The 14,955-nt window shown below is 56.2% G+C and overlaps 2 protein-coding genes across 5 annotated transcripts; both read right to left on the bottom strand.

Moving 5' to 3' along the window:
• Positions 1 to 582: 582 nt before the first annotated feature.
• Hamp (hepcidin antimicrobial peptide) lies at positions 583 to 2,155 on the bottom strand. The gene is made up of 3 exons (XM_046448137.2): positions 1,920 to 2,155; positions 894 to 965; positions 583 to 806 (listed from the first exon to the last, which is right to left on the bottom strand). The coding sequence occupies exons 1-3, from the start codon at positions 2,004 to 2,006 to the stop codon at positions 702 to 704; spliced, it is 264 nt and encodes an 87-aa protein (XP_046304093.1). The 5' UTR covers positions 2,007 to 2,155; the 3' UTR covers positions 583 to 701.
• A 1,933-nt stretch (positions 2,156 to 4,088) lies between these two features.
• Usf2 (upstream transcription factor 2, c-fos interacting) lies at positions 4,089 to 14,390 on the bottom strand. Of its 4 annotated transcripts, XM_046448067.2 has the most exons (10): positions 14,301 to 14,390; positions 13,985 to 14,031; positions 13,758 to 13,876; positions 13,420 to 13,620; positions 12,858 to 13,008; positions 12,650 to 12,737; positions 12,307 to 12,365; positions 5,138 to 5,232; positions 4,871 to 4,999; positions 4,089 to 4,791 (listed from the first exon to the last, which is right to left on the bottom strand). In XM_046448067.2, exons 1-10 carry the CDS (start codon positions 14,360 to 14,362, stop codon positions 4,702 to 4,704), a joined length of 1,041 nt encoding a protein of 346 aa, XP_046304023.1. In that variant the 5' UTR covers positions 14,363 to 14,390; the 3' UTR covers positions 4,089 to 4,701. The 4 variants fall into 4 exon arrangements, with proteins under 4 accessions (XP_046304023.1, XP_046304025.1, XP_058436464.1 ...); XM_046448069.2 differs by lacking the exon at positions 13,420 to 13,620 and having other exon boundaries at positions 14,301 to 14,375; XM_058580481.1 differs by lacking the exon at positions 12,650 to 12,737 and having other exon boundaries at positions 14,301 to 14,375.
• Between the last annotated feature and the right edge of the window lie 565 nt (positions 14,391 to 14,955).

Raw genomic sequence — 14,955 nt, forward strand, 5'->3', positions numbered from 1 at the left:
ATGTCATCGTGTCACAGAGCCTTGCAAACACGACACTGTACACTTTGGAGAGTGAAAAATGGCAAATAACGTCTTAGTAGTTTCCACCTCATGGAGCCCTGGAAGGAGTCCCTGAATCTTACTATGAGAAGTTTTATTAGGCAATAGAGTTATGACCCCTGTTTTAGGAAGACTCCAAAGACCTGGGTATGGTGGTGCTCATCGATAACCCCAGATACTAAGGAGGCTGAGACAGGAAGTTCCCAAATTCAAAGACAGCCTAGGCAACCTACAGAGACCCTGTCTCAAAATAAAAATAAAATAATAAAATAAAAATACATAGGGCTGGAGATGGAGCTTAGTGTAGAGGGCTCCAGAGTTTTCAATTGATACACACCAAGATTCTGAGGAGAGGCAACTTTGTTTAACTTTTCATTTCTTGCTGTTGCAACATAAATTCCAGGTCTTTTGAAGTGGGGAAAGAAGGGAGAGAACAGAAAACAAATTTACTTCACCAACTTTCTGGCAAGCTCCCGTAACACACCAATCTAATATTGGCCCTTGCAATGCACGGGCTGCGAGAAAGGACAGCAGACACTCCAGTTTGAAAAATAAAAGAACCAGGCATTTTATTCCAAGACGATGGTTGGAGGGCAACAGGAATAAATAAGGGAGGGAGCGAGGCCCAGGGGCTCAGGACAGGAAGACTCTACAGGAAGACTCTAGGTCCTGCAGCAAATTCCACACCCAGAATTTGTACAGCAATTGCAGCAGAAAATGCAGATGGGAAAGTGGGTGTCTCGCCTCCTTAGCCTCTGGCTCACCGGCTGTGGGAAGGAAGGGAGAGTGAGCGGCCGGACGCAGCATGGCCTGGGCAGGCAAGGGGACAGGGTAGGGAGTTAAACCACTCTTACCGTCAAGTGGGCTTCAGTCACAGCTGTGTACTGGGGGTGGCGCTCTGTGGGCTGCCTCGTGAGTTGCCCTGTCTGTGAAAGAGAAGGGGGCATTGAGGATGGCAGAGTCCAACAGAGATCTTGAACTTGCTCCCACCAACCTGTTCCTCCCCAGGTACTTGGTGACCTCATCATTCAGCTAGCTCGGAGGAGGGAATCTTGCCTTTCTGCTTTCCTCCCTGTTTTCCTAAAAGCATCCCAGATATGTCACCTTCACTCTCTGCGGTCATTCCTCTTCTTCGGGGTTGTCACCCTCCCTTGGCTGGATGCCAGCATCAGCCAGGTCTTCCTGCACCGGGCCCCTTACGATCCAGTGACTTTCACTCAGACTCTTACCATCAGAACATGGCTTTCCTCATTAAAAAAGCCTACAGCCCTTCCGAAGCACTCAGAGGAAAAGTCAGTGTCCAAGCAGCTGCCCACGAGGCTGGCCCGATCTGTGTCCTGCCCACCCGACCTTGTCTCCTGGCACCATCTCCTCCCATCCTCAGGAGCTCCACGCTCCTGCTCACCTGCTACCGTCCAAAGCACAGGCCAACTGGAATTTTCTCACAGAACACTCTTGCTTGACTATGGGCCCCTGCCTCCACCTCTAGTCCCCCTGCCCTGTGGTCACACTACCACTGTCCTTTACATCATTTGTGAATAGTATTTATTAAACAGAATTATTTATTTGTTTAATTGCTCATTAACTAATGACCTGACCAAGACATAAACTCCATAAGAGCAAAGATGTTGTCTCTGCCTTACGCATGGCTTTATCCCCATTGTATACAATAAGATTTGACAGAGGAGGCCCTCAGTGATACTTGTGTCATTACATCAGGGTCCCCGAACTTGCCACTCCATCCCTGTTCTTTCAGCAGCTGCCAGTGTCCCTGAGTTGTCCTGAGCTTTGCTCAGTGCTAGGGGTCCTCCGGCTGCCTTCAGCAGCCCCTTCCCAGGGGCTGACCCTCCGATCCCCGTCCTGGCCCCAGGGGCTCTTACCTGTTGCTGGAGGCTGGAGGTAGTGGCCAGGCTGGAGAGGAGGAGGAACAGGAGGCAGGCAGCTCGGATCTGGGTGTTCAGTGCCATTGTGCTGTCTGTCTGTCTGACCTGCTCTTGGGTCTAGGACTTGCCGTGGTGACTGGGGTGCAGTTACAGTGGCTTTTATGGGGCCTGCTGGAGGCGGTGGTCCGAGCCCCCACCCCTTTGCCCTAACTCATTTCCAAGAAGGTGGTGGCGCCGAAAAGGCGGGAGAGATAAGCGGGAACAGAGTGACAGGGAACAGGGTTGTGTCACCCTCAGCCAGCAGAGGTGTATTCAGGGGGCGGGGCAGACGGGGCCACAGACACAGGCGTCTAGCCAGTCACCCAGAGTACCTTTTTCCCCAATATAACGTCACCCTGTTGATCTCAGGGAAAGAAAGAAAAATTCCACTTTTTGTCCCGGAAGTTGACCTGGTTTGTGAGTAGAACCCTCGACCTTGTCTCCCAGGACCATCTTCTGGTGTCAGATTCTCAGGTGGTCCTCAGGTGTTCCCCGCTGTGTCTCCAGACTTGTGAATGGAAGGGGTGCCCCTGGCTCCTGTCCTGCCCCTCCCTGGCATTCTCATTCACACCTCTCTATTGCTCATGGGCCCTTCAGATGGGCCCGGCATGGTTTGCGGGGAGAGCGTCCCATTCCTTAGGGTTCTCTTCACACAGGCTCTGGGGGGGGGACACCAGAGAGCCAGGTGCCTGGGGAACTTGGCCCACAGGAGTCCCCAACATGCTCTGTGCTGCTTCCCAAGTATCAGAACCTTGAGACGTGGGCCTAGTTGCTGGAAAATGACTGAGTGAACTTTTGAGCATGAAAGATGGCAGTCGTGGCAACAGCTGGCATCTGCTGGCTGCATCTTCTATGCCAGCATTTGTATCAACTCACTTGTGTCAGCCAGTGCCACCTAGGTAGCCCCCGACTTCCCCAAACTGGGCTCTGCTCCGTATCTGGGGGCCTTGGTTGCCTTCTCAACACTGACCCCCGGGTCCTGGCATCTCTGACTCCAGGGCCCAAACCTGGCAGGGCACAGTAGCACTAGACCTGGCTCAACAGGGGCAGCCGGCGCCCACCCATCCCAACACTGTATTTCATGGTGTCACACCTGTACCTTGAAATCAGCAAGGTTTTGTTTTGTATTGCTTTTGAGCTTGTTCCCAAGCTGCTCCTAGGAGGGGAATGAACCAGGGCTGTGTGGTGCCTTCATTCCCCTCTAGTAGCTGGGCCACCTCACAATGCATGTGGCTCAGGAGACCCACCGATCTCAACTCTGGAGACAGGCTGTTGGCCATTTTGACTCATGCCATCGCAATCCATTGGAGACTTGGGAATGATGTCGTCAAGGAGTGACACTTCTGGCCAGTGAACTGCTGTCAGGACCCATTTGAAACCACAAAAATGGACGGGTGCTGGGGGAGTGAGGGCTGCTCCCTGCCACAGCCCCCCCGTCACTCTGCTAGGGAGCTCCTCCCGCCACCCACTCTCAAAGACAGCTTCAAAGGGGGATGACCAGGAAAAGGGCTCTCAGAGGGGAGAGGCCAGTTGGAGGCACTTGGGGAGCTCAGCATGGTGACCTGCAGCAGGCCTGGATTTGGGGAGGGCATGAACAGGGGCCAGAGGAGGCTGCGAACGATGGGAAGCTCACCCCGAGACAGCAGCGTCCCCAGCCCTAGCAGCATGGCTGCGTCACAGCTCAGGCCAGGTTTCATCACCAGCCAGGGCCAGGGGTCACAGCACAGGCGCCAGAGCCACGGTGCGAGGCGACAGGCTGACGGGCCAAGCCTGGCTTCCTGGCCATCTGCCCTCCCTGGGGGTGGGGGGCTCAAGGCCAGGCCCCATCATTGGCTGGTGCGGAGGGGAGGGCTTCGGCAAGGGCAAGGCTGGGAGCCAGGCCTGTGGTCAGGAATTGCTGACCAAGGGACCCCAGCCTCTTCTCCAGCATGCAGCATGTCCTTGACCCCAGCTCCCCTGACCCCACATCCATGTCCCCTGGGTCTCCAACACACAGACTGGGTACCCACTGGTGTGGGATGGCAAGGACTGGCACACAGCCATGACCACAGCAGCTGAGGCCCTGGCCTCAGGGAGCTCTGTACAGACGCCAGCCCTCCCCACACCGGAAACGCACAGACACATACAGACAAGGCGGGGGCCACGTGGGCCAGTTTATTGCAGTTAAATACCTCTCTCTCTCTATTTTTTTTGTCCATTTTTCCATAAAGAAAATTACACACACACACACAAACACACACGCGCGCACACACACACACATGCGCACACACACGCGCCCGCACACACATACACACACCCAGAGGGAGCAGGGATCCAGAAACAAGAGGTGGGATGGGACATGGCCTCCCTGCTTAGGTCCAGGTCCCAGGGATGGCCCCCCACCAAAGCTCCCTCCTTCCCATAAGCACCCTGTCTCAGCACCTCTAGAAACCAAGGAAGCAGCGGGAAGCGGCAGGGCCTCTGTCCTCCCTTTAGCCTCCAGGTGAGACCACTAGAAGTGCCAGGGCATGGTGAGGGCCAGGGGAAGGGAGACCGACAGACAGATGGGGAGGGGTATCGTTCCAAGTTGAGGAGGGCGGTGGGCAATGTATCCACAGAAATGCATTATTTCTCCCCGTTTTTGTTAAAAATCTACTATAAAAAACGCAGCTGGGGGAGGGGCGTCTGTCCCTCTCTGTGCTAAGGGCTGGGGGAGGGGGCAGCAGAGGCCAGCGGCTGCACACTGGGGGCGGGCGTCACGTCACTGCCGGGTGCTCTCGCCCACCATCTCCAGGTTGTGCTGCTGCAGCTGGGCTCGAAGCAGGGCGTTCTCATTCTTCAACTCCTCGATCTGCAGACATGACAGGGGTCAAGGGAGTGAGCCGGGGCTGGCTCCTGAGGCCCCAGTCTGGCCCCAGCCTGGCTCTCACCTGTTGCCGCAGGAGCTCATTGTCCATCTGCAGCCGCTCGGCCTCCTTGAAGGTCTCCTGCATGCGCTGGTTGGTCTGGCGTAGCTCCCGGATGTAATCGCAGGCCTTCGACAGGATCCCCCCTTTACTCTGGGGCAGCGGGTGGGCAAGAGCATCAGAGGGAGCACTGCCCACCATCCCATCCCAGGACAATTCTGTGCCCACTGCCAGCCAGACTTCCTGGAAGAGGCCTGGGAAACTGGGCCACCGAGGCTGGCGGACACTCACCGCTCCTGTCTTGCTGTTGTCTGCATTACAGTCTGGAATGATTTTTGAAAGTTGGACGATCCAGTTGTTGATCTTGTCCCTCCGCCTCCGCTCCACTGAAGGAAAAACAGCAACACTTCCGGCTACAAGGACAGCACTTCCGGTGTGCCTGGCAGCACAGGCTGTCGGTGCTGAGCACACCAAGGGACAGCGAGGGCCCTGCCTAAGCCTATAGCCAGGAAGTGCCAAGACGAGAACCCTGACAGGCCTCCCCCAAGCTGGCTTTGCTGCTTCACAAGGAGGAAGGATCAAATCCTGACCCCTCGTGCCTCACACCTCGGGCACACCTCACACCCTGGCAGAAACCAGAAGCCAGGGACGGTGGCCATTTTGTTGGCCTGCCCAGCATACTGGCAGAAATCTGAGTCAACATTTAAAAATTAAGAAACTTCACTCATAATGGGCATCTTGGGCTTCTTTTAAAAGATGGAGTCTGGGCACAGTGGGCTCATGTTCTTGGGAGACAAAATTGACACAGGATCCTACAACACTCCTGTGCCCACAACCCCTACATTTGATTCTCTACATCGTTTCAAAAACTCTGGGTTCCATGATCTTGTTTTCCCACTTTTTTTTTCTTGGTACCAAGGATTGAACCCAGGGACACTTCTTAACCACTGAGCTACATCCCCAGCCCCATTTTTATATTTTATTTAGAGACAGGGTCTTGCTGAGTTCCTTAGGGCCTCACTAAGTTGCGGAGGCTGGCTTTGAACTCGCAATCATCCTGCCTCAGCCTTCCAAGCCACTGGAATTACAGGTGTGCGCCACCACCATCTGGCTTTCCTTCTCATCTTTAAAAATCAAAGTCTAATCTCATCTTGCCCCTATTTAAAGTCTTTCTCCAGGGTCCTGGCAACAACTTCCAGCTCCCCAGACTGGCACCCATGGCTCCCAAGGGCTCCCCAAGGTCATTTGCTCTTGGGGAGCACGATGGAACATGAGCAGGAACCCTATACCCTGAAGGCCAAAGATGGTGAACTAATAGAGAACTTCACCTGGAAAGTCCGGGTTTGAGATTTTATTCTATAATCTCTACAGTGTCACTCGGAAGCAGCTGAGCTGGGTGGCAGTCACCCCTGCAGGCAGGCCGTGTGCTCTTCCTTTGGCCAAACTCAGTCCCTAAGCTGCTCTCCCTAGGAGCCGGGTGCACTGGACCCCAGATCCTCTCAGGCTCCCAGAGGCAAGACTGCCTCAAGCCTTCATTAGCAGCTGGTTCAGGGCCACACCCCGTGGGGACAGGAAGCCCCAGGCACTCCCAGCTGCCCTCACCCCAGCCCCACCCTCTGGCCAGGAAGGCTCAAGAATTCTGTGGAGTCTGTGGAGTGCGGAGATTAAAAACCGGGTAAGGGGACATTTTCTAAGGGTTGGAGAGTGGTGACGGCAAACCGGCAGGGGGAGAAGGGAGGCGCGAGTGAGGGCGTCCTCTCCACTCCCCCCGGAGATCAGCACGTCCACCCAGCCCTGCCACCCCCTCGAGGGTTGCTCATGGCAATATGATTTTACCATAGAAGCCACTGTCTTCTCTGGGTTTGTCCACTCCTGCTGACCAGCCTTTCCTGCCTCCAAAAGCCTTCTATATTGGCCTGGGTGACATCCCCCTCCAAGGACGGCTCTTCTCCCCTCCGATCTCTCCTCCCAGCCCTACTTCTCCTCATTGTCCTCTCTTCCTCTGGAAACTGCCCAACACCATGCTGAGAACCATGCCTGGTGCCCAGGGCTGCACTTGCTGCAGGGGCCGAGCTCACTCTCTCACTCTGCACTGGGCTCTGGTGCAGCTTTGCTTCCCATCACCGTCATGGTGAGTGGGATCTGCCACGGAGGGTAGCCGCACCTATGGGGACTCTGTGGCCAAAAGTAGCAGCAAAGCAGAGTCCACCCCAGGCCTGGCAGCAGCACCACCACATCCCTCCACAGTGCGCTCTTCCCAAAGCTCTCAACAGCAGCTGCCTCTCGGCTTCCTCTCCCTCCACCTCAGCCTTCCGAGCCAGCCGGGGCTGCAGACTCATCTCTCGGCACTGTCATTCCAGGCCGGCAGGGGCAGGGATGGGGGCGGGGGTGGCCTCTGTAGTTTACATTTACTTCTGAAAAAACCTGCTGCCTTCATGGTGGCCTGTGGGACCCTCCACGAGGCTGGGATCTAGGGTGGAATCAACTCCTGGTCCTGTCTTGCTGACACTCAGCACCACTGCGGGGCCACAGTGACCCCACAGCTAATGACTACACAGTGCCCAGGAAGGCCAGGTGGGGCAGAATTTTCTGCCTGGGACTGAGGCTGGGATGAATCTTCAGAGGAGACTTGAGAACATCTGAGCTGGCTCCCGTGAGGAGGGGCATCAGGTGATAGGTGGCAAGAGCCCAGAAATGGTGACATGAAAACACAATGTGGGTGGGTAGGGGGAGCGAGAAGAAGTGCCACAGGTGGTCAAGTCTTGCATGCTCTGCTGGTGGGGCTGGACCTCAGCTCTTCCTCCAGAGCTCCAGCCCCTCAGGCCCAGGGCTTGTCACCCCAAGCAGTGGTGACGGGATCAAGCCTGTGGCTTGGGAAGACATCAGAGCACTTTTGAATGGAGGAGGCTAGGGTCACATTCACTCCATGGGAGAACTTCTGTTACACCCACGCAACACTTAAAACACAGTCGAGCAGCACAACCTATCAGGACTGAAGAGAGAAATGGACAAACTCACAAATCTAGTCTGAGAAGTCAACATTCCTCAACAACCGCAAGAAAAAGCCAACAAAACAAACAAAAAATAACACCAGGAGAGAAAAGTCCCACACTCAGCCAAACTGGCCTCCTTGACACAGAGAACCTTTGCCCACAGCCACAGACACACGGCCAGTCAAGTGCACACGGCACTTTCACCCAGCTACCAATGTTGGGCCCTAAGGTCTCAGAAAGTTCAAAGAATTTGGAACCACATAAAGTATGCTCTCTGACCACAAGAGAACTAAATTAAACATCAATTAACAAAAAAGATATCCAGAAAACCCACAAATATTTGGAAGTTAAGCAACACACTTATAAATGACCCAAGGGTCAAAGAAGTAATCAGAAGGAAAATTGGAAAATATTTTGAACTCAAGGATAATAAAGACACAACCTATCTAAAGCAGTGTTAGAGGGCTGGGGCTCAGCAGAGAGCACTTGCTCACATGCGTGAGGCCCTGGGTTCGATCCTCAGCACCACATAAAAATAAATAAATAAAAAGCAGTGTTAGAGGGAAATATACAACATAAGTGCTTGCATTAGGAAAGAAAGACTTAAAATCATATTTTAAAGTGAGGGAGTCAGAAAAGAAACACAAACACAAAAAACAAAACCCAGCATATTGAAGTTGAAAGTAGGTAGATGAAAGGAATTAGGAATATTAATAGTGAAAACTATGAAATACAAAAAGCAATTCAGTCTGGTATTTAAGTCAGATTTCATATAAAGATTTGGATTTCTGGCCACAGGCTGACCCATGCACCCCAGTTCATTTGGGGTCCCCTGTCCCCCTCTGTGACACACTAAACATAAGGCACTCCCTCAGGCCCCTGCAGGTGTCCCCCTGGGAGAGGCCCCTGCAGAACAGCCAAGGTGGGGAGGAGGAGAGAAGCTGAGTGAGAGCCATTTACACAGAGCCTTGAAGATGTGGATGCAGGGCAAGAGTGGCAAGCTGCTCTGGCCTCAGGTTTCGGGTTTGGGTGACTGACAGGACTGCCTTCCACTGCTGTGGACAAGGAAGTGCTGCAGGGGAAGCTCTGGGGAGGGGAGACAGAGTTCTCTTTTGGACAAAGTTGATCTTGAGGCATCTCATACAGGAGCGATGGAGATTTTGAGTGGCACTTCCAAACAGGGGTCTAGAGTCCAAGGGAGAAGAATGGAGTCAGCACAGCTTTGCACAGAACCAGGATCCAGGTAGTGGACAAAACCCAGGGCGGACACAGAGGCAGTGCTCAGCCTGCTGTGAGTCATAGACTCTTGGAGAAGAGAATGGCAGGTACTTATAACTGGGGTCAGAGTGTTAGGGACACTGACCAACCAGAGCTTCTGAGGGGCCATCCCTGGACCTCATGAGTCATACTTCTGAGGCAGATGGAAGAGACCTTAAGAAACACCAGCCACCAAAGCCATTCTCCAAACTTTCCTGATGTGAAGAAATACCTGGAACATGCATCAGAAATAGATTCCCCTCTGATCTAGTCATTTGGAACTTGCAGGGAGGGTCCTGGAGAGTTTGATTGTTAATAAAACTTCCAAGAAAAGTTGGGGGACTTTGCTTTGAGGAACAGATGGAGAAGAAGAAGCAAAGACTGGAATGTTGGGAGCTGTCACATGGGAACCGAGCACCCCTTAGCCCTGGGCAATGAGAATGTGGCGCTGTGGCAAGCCAGCTGCGGGCTGTGTGTGTGTGAACTATGGGCATTGAGCGCACAGGGTGGACTGAACCGACGCTGCCCCTCTTTTTGGGGGGCCTTGCTCTGGGCTTTTCGCTTGCTCTGCCAAGATCGCCACACAGCTCATGAGATGGGCGTGGCCTCCCTAGATGTCAATCTGCTGACAGCAGACATCACCAAGCTAGACTCAACCACTGAAACCTGACCCCTTGCCTCATTTGAATGGCTTCTCCCCAGTAAAAGGGTTCAGCTCAGCTCCTCTCTCTCTTTCCACGGACCCCTAAGGTGAGAGGAGCCGTCACAGAACCCAAATAAAAAGGTATTTCTCTGTCTCTGTGTGATTATTTCGTGCCGCCCACTTCCCCTGGAGTGACCCTGCATGTTTTAGTCGTGGAACTGTAGAAGAATCAGAGAGGGTAGAAGAGAAGGGGACATTCCTGGAAAGGGGGTGGAGGTGGGGGGGGGAACATGGTCAGATGCTTGGAGCTCAGATGGGAAAGGAAGCCAGTGGATTTGGCAATGAGGTCATCCTGGGTGACCTTCAATGAAGCCCATCTGTAGGGCCAGACTGCCACCGGAAAAGGAGGATTGGCAGATGGTGGGTTCAGTGTTATGGAGTTTAGGAGCGGGAGGGCAGGACGTGCTGGAGGGTGAGAGCAAGTTTAGGAGGAAAACTGCTTTCTGGAGGATGAGGACTACCGGAAACCACTTGAACTGCGGGGAGAGGTGGAGGAGGTGGGAGAGGTGGAGGAGGTGGGAGAGGTGGAGGAGGGTGGGAGAGGTGGAGGAGGGTGGGAGAGGTGGAGGAGGGTGGGAGAGGTGGAGGAGGTGGGAGAGGTGAGGTGGAGGAGGGTGGGGGGGCTGGAGGGCGCGACAGGGATGTATACTTCCAGCTTCCCATGCAACAGCAGTGGGGCCTCCCAACCTCAGCTCGCTGATCTCCACTGGGAGCCCTGGAGTGAGCGTGTTAGTGCCATTATCCAAAGGACAACACAGGCAGAGCCATTCAACGCTAGTCTGAGACCAGGAGGCTGGAACCATGGCTGCTCTGGTAGCCCACTGCAGGGCCCTCAAACCTCAGCCCCTCAAATCAACCCAAACCAAGCTCCAACTCACCCCATCCCTTTAAAGCAACCTGATCTCTGCCAAGGCCCTGACTCTTCAGCAATGGGAGTCTTCTCTCCACACCTGGCCTCTTTCACACCTGGCTGTCTCAGGTGGACACCCGTGGTCACCTCCTATTTTCAAAACTTCTGGTTTCCTGCCACTCTTACCATCAGTCCCCACTCGGGAACTTTCTACTGGCTTCCTGTCACACCAGAACCCCACTCAGAGGCAGGGACAGCTACCCGGGAAGCCTCTCATAAGGCCCAGAGGAATCTGGCGCCAACAGCGCCCCCTTCCTCCTTCCTTCCATGAGTTCTCTTCTTACACACAAGCTGGGCAGCAGTGCAGGGCCTGAGCCTTTTCCATGCTCCCTGCTGTCTGGGACTCCTCCCAGATCCCCAAGTGTCTCATTCCCTAAGGTCCATTCATGCCTCTGCACAAATGTTACCCCTCGAGAGGCCATCAGAGCACGCAGCCACCATTTCTCTCACCCTCCTCACCCAGCTTTATCTTCTGCAAGTGTCCACCATGCCACCTAAAGCCACATTGCAGCTTCGTGTGACTCGTTTCTGCCGTCAGAGTGCACACTGAGAGTCGAGACCTCGTCTACTCTATCATCCGCTGCACCTGTGGGCCTGAACTCTGGGCTGCCAGAGTACGCACCTGTCAGCCCAGTGCCTGAACTCAGCCAGCGGCTCAGAACAGAAACGCGCAGGGAGCAACCCCACCCCACAGCAAACGGTTCAGGACCCACAGCCTTGCCCAGCACCCAAGGCCTTCCTCAACCCTCGAGGCTCTGCTCCCCAGGCCACCACATGGAACCTCTACTACAACTGAACCAGCACCCCTGAAGCAATATGACCCCCGCAGTCTGCTCACAAAGTCTTCCTGGTTTCCTCACATCACTGCACTTCAAAGCATAGGTCCTCCCTCTTCTGAGCCTCCATGTTCAGGCCAGGCTCTAGACCTGGCACAGGGCCTGTGCTGCCACGCCAGGGATGCAGGGTCAGTAAATATTTATCCAGTGATGTCTGTTTGGTATCAGTGCTCCCTTGGCACCTATAGGCTGCCGTATCTGCAGTGACGACGATTAAGGCAGGAAGACCCAAGAACAGCACCAAGGGACAAGAGTTCAGGATGGGATGTGCTGTTTCTAGGAAGGGCAGGAGGGTCTGGGCTCACCCAGCCAGAGGCACAGCCTCCTACAGCTCAGGTGTAGAGTGTGCGCCCAGGGGACCAGAGCTACTGCTGGAGGGCAGATGGGCATGGAAATGTCGTGCAAGGACACAACAGATGCCAGGTTGGTTCAGGGCAGCCAGATCAACACAATTTCTCAAGAAATCTCTATGTGAATGTAAAATCTGCCATTTTACATGCTGACCACCAATGCAAAACCAGGAGCTGGGTACCACATCAACAGCTGGCCAATACCAATTGCCTCTCTGTTCTTGAGCCCATGCTCTCCTCTCTTGCCCCTCCATTTTGATTGTTCCAGCATTCAACAAGCACCTGTCAAACACTAGGAACGAGTCTGGCGACGGGCTTCAGCTGCCTCCACGTCTGTAATGCCAAACCCAGGACTGGCTGTGCCTGGGAGGCTGCAGCCTGGGCCAACCCAGGAGTCTCATCTGTCCTTACCTTCGTTGTGCTGAGCTCTTCTTCTCTCATCCCGTGGTGTTCTGGTTCCGTCAATTTTTCTAGAAGAAAAAAAAAAATGGGCACCTATTATCTCAGGCTCATTTACCTAAGCATTTATTTGAAAAGTTAGACTCTGCAATTATCTTTGTATGGTAAACTCATGTGCAGAAAGCAAGAGCATGGTCTTTCTCTACTTGCCCTTCAGACGTAGAAACAGACTAAAAATGCACCTGGTGCCTGCTGTGTGCTGACCTGCCCAGCTCAGAGACCAGAAAACCCTCCCTTCTTCTGGTCTCAATACCAGACCTCCCAGCATCCCTGGGACTGAGACTCCTGCACCTACGGGGAATAGGGGTGTGTCCGGGGTGCGATCGTCCTCTGTGTTCCTGTCTGCAGCACATCCTGGGGTGTCATCATGACATAGAACTGGCCTGCAGGGGAAGCAGGGGTTAGCGCCAAGATGGGGCAGAGTTGGAACTGGTTGGGGACTTCCCTCCCTGATAGGCCTGTTGCTTCCCCTGCCTTCCACCCTCGCCACTTCCTCTCCTTACCTCCGGCCTGCAAGCTCTGGTCGGTGGTTTGCACGGACACAGCAGTGGTATCTCCCACACTGGATGCGGGGAAATAGGCAAACCGGGCCTCTCCACTGACAGCCTCCGCTGCTGGGCTGCCACCATTGCTGAAGGGATTCTGGATTACAGCCTGGGGAGTAGGAGGACACAGAGGCCACCCTTAGCTATCTCTGTCCCCCTTGTTGCTGTACTTGATTTTTGGTGCATTTTCTGTGGGGACGAGGAAGCCCTCTGAGCGCACTATTTTGTCCTGTGTCTGTGACAGTGTGACAGCCAAGCAGCTTGACTCAGCCTTCACTTGCTGAACTGTTCATTTTTTACTCCAAGACGATTTTCACTTACAGACATCATCCCCATTTTACAGGAAAAACAGACAAAACTCCAAGAGATTTAAGGATTCCCTCTGCCCAAAAGGCACCTGACCCCACATCATCCGACAGCCTAAAGGTGGCATGTGTGCCACGTCACCTGCCCCACCCCCTGGAGCTTCCAGGATAGTTAGCATCCCTCTCCATATTCCCAGAAGTTGTTGGGCACCTACCAGTGGGAAGGGTGCTGCGGGACCTGGGGGAACAGAGGCAGCGGCGGGGCCAGGGCGCTGGGCTGCCCCGTCCACGCCCACCTGGGTCACAGCCTGCTGCCCCCCCGCAAAGGCAGCCGTGGACACGACGCTGACGGCGCCAGCTGTGTCTCCCTGGCCATCCAGCTGACCATCAGTCACCTGGACTACGCGGTATGTCACCTGCAGGGGGCGGCAGAGCGACGAGACCGGCGCTGGGGCCGGGGCTGGGGCCAGGTCAGAGCCTCTCAGCCCGCCCGCGCGCCCGCCCTCTGCTCAGCCCACCACTGGCCCGCCGGGCTCCCGGCCCGCTGCCTCACCTGTCCTCCATTATTCTCTGTGCGGAACTGGTACTGGATGTTGTGGTCACCGAACGCCGCCTGCTGGACGCTGGCGATGGCCACCGCCGTTTGCTCCTCCGCCCCAGGACCGTCCCCGCCTGCGGTCAGAGTGTAGAGGGCAATGATCAGCGGTCGCCTGGGGTCAGAGCGCCCCCAGCCCCTCTCCGGGCGTGGGCCGCAGCCCCAGTGGACCCGCAAGCACTCACCTTCTTGCAGCTCGACGCCCTCCTCGGCCTCGGGTCCCTTGTCGTGGCTGCGGCAGGGACAGGAGGAAGAGGGGTCAGGGTCAGGGGTGCCCGCGCCCCTTCGCCCAGGGGCAGGGCCCCACGCCGCCCGGCACCGCATGGGGCCGGACGGCGCCAGGGTGGGGGGCCGGGGGCGCTAGGCACCGGGCGCCCCCTCCCTCGCGGCCTCCATTTTGAGCCGGGCCCGGCGGCCGCTCCGGATCATGGCGGCCCGGCCGGCAGGCCGAAGAGCCGGGACCCGGGTGCGCGAGGGCACGGGTCTGCCGGGCGCTCTTACCTGGCAGCGGCAGCAGCGGTGGCCGAGGCAGCGGGATCCAGACCCGGGTCCAGCATGTCCATGGGGGGGGTGGGGGCGGGGGGGGCGCGGGGCCCGGGGGGGGAGGGGAGGGGGGAGGGAGGGAGGGGAGGGGGCGGGCGGCCGGGGGGGCCCCGAGCCCGGCGCTCACGCCGCGCGGCAGGAGGGGACGGAGGAGACACGGGAGCCGCTCGCGCTGATCACGGGGACAAACAGTGGGGTCATGTGAGGAGGAGATGCCGCCGCCGCCGCCGCCGTCGTCGCTCCTGCAGCCGCCGCCTCCTCCTGCCGCCGCCGCCTCCGCCCGCCCGCCGACTCCGGGCTGCCCGAGGCTCCGAGACTCAGTGCAGCCGCCCCCCGCCCGCTGCACGCGGCCCTCGGGCCTCCTTCCCTGAGCAGCCGCCGCCGCCGCCGCGACTTATTTTAACAAGGCCCGCTCTGGATGGCCGCCGCCTCTCCCCTAGATCGCCGGTTCGCGCGCCCGCCTCCCGGCCTGGACCCGTTCGGCAGCGGATCGCTGCTGCAGCCACCGCCGGTTTCTATTTTTTCCCCCTTTTTTTTCCTCCTTTACTTGAGCTGCGCGCGCGCGGCGGCGGCGGCGGCGGCGGCGGCGGCGGCGCGAGCCCGGGGCTTGACG

The sequence above is a fragment of the Marmota monax genome, unplaced genomic scaffold (assembly GCF_021218885.2).
Source record: "Marmota monax isolate L192 unplaced genomic scaffold, Marmota_monax_Labrador192_F-V1.1 WCK01_AAM20220418_F8-fsc00101, whole genome shotgun sequence".
NCBI classification, from domain to species: Eukaryota; Metazoa; Chordata; class Mammalia; order Rodentia; family Sciuridae; genus Marmota; species Marmota monax.

Bases quoted from the DNA above. Each gene is read 5' to 3' on its own strand.
- Usf2 (XM_046448067.2), bottom strand. From the start codon at position 14,362: ATGGACATGCTGGACCCGGGTCTGGATCCCGCTGCCTCGGCCACCGCT. The intron at 12,366-12,649 runs GTAGGTGCAGGA...TTTTTCTTCTAG, and splicing joins CGGACACACCCCTATTCCCC to AAAAATTGACGGAACCAGAA. The intron at 5,233-12,306 runs GTAAGGACAGAT...TTTTTCCTTCAG, and splicing joins AAGAGCTCAGCACAACGAAG to TGGAGCGGAGGCGGAGGGAC.
- Hamp (XM_046448137.2), bottom strand. From the start codon at position 2,006: ATGGCACTGAACACCCAGATCCGAGCTGCCTGCCTCCTGTTCCTCCTC. The intron at 966-1,919 runs GTAAGAGCCCCT...TCTCTTTCACAG, and splicing joins CCTCCAGCCTCCAGCAACAG to ACAGGGCAACTCACGAGGCA. The intron at 807-893 runs GTAAGAGTGGTT...TCCTTCCCACAG, and splicing joins TGACTGAAGCCCACTTGACG to CCGGTGAGCCAGAGGCTAAG.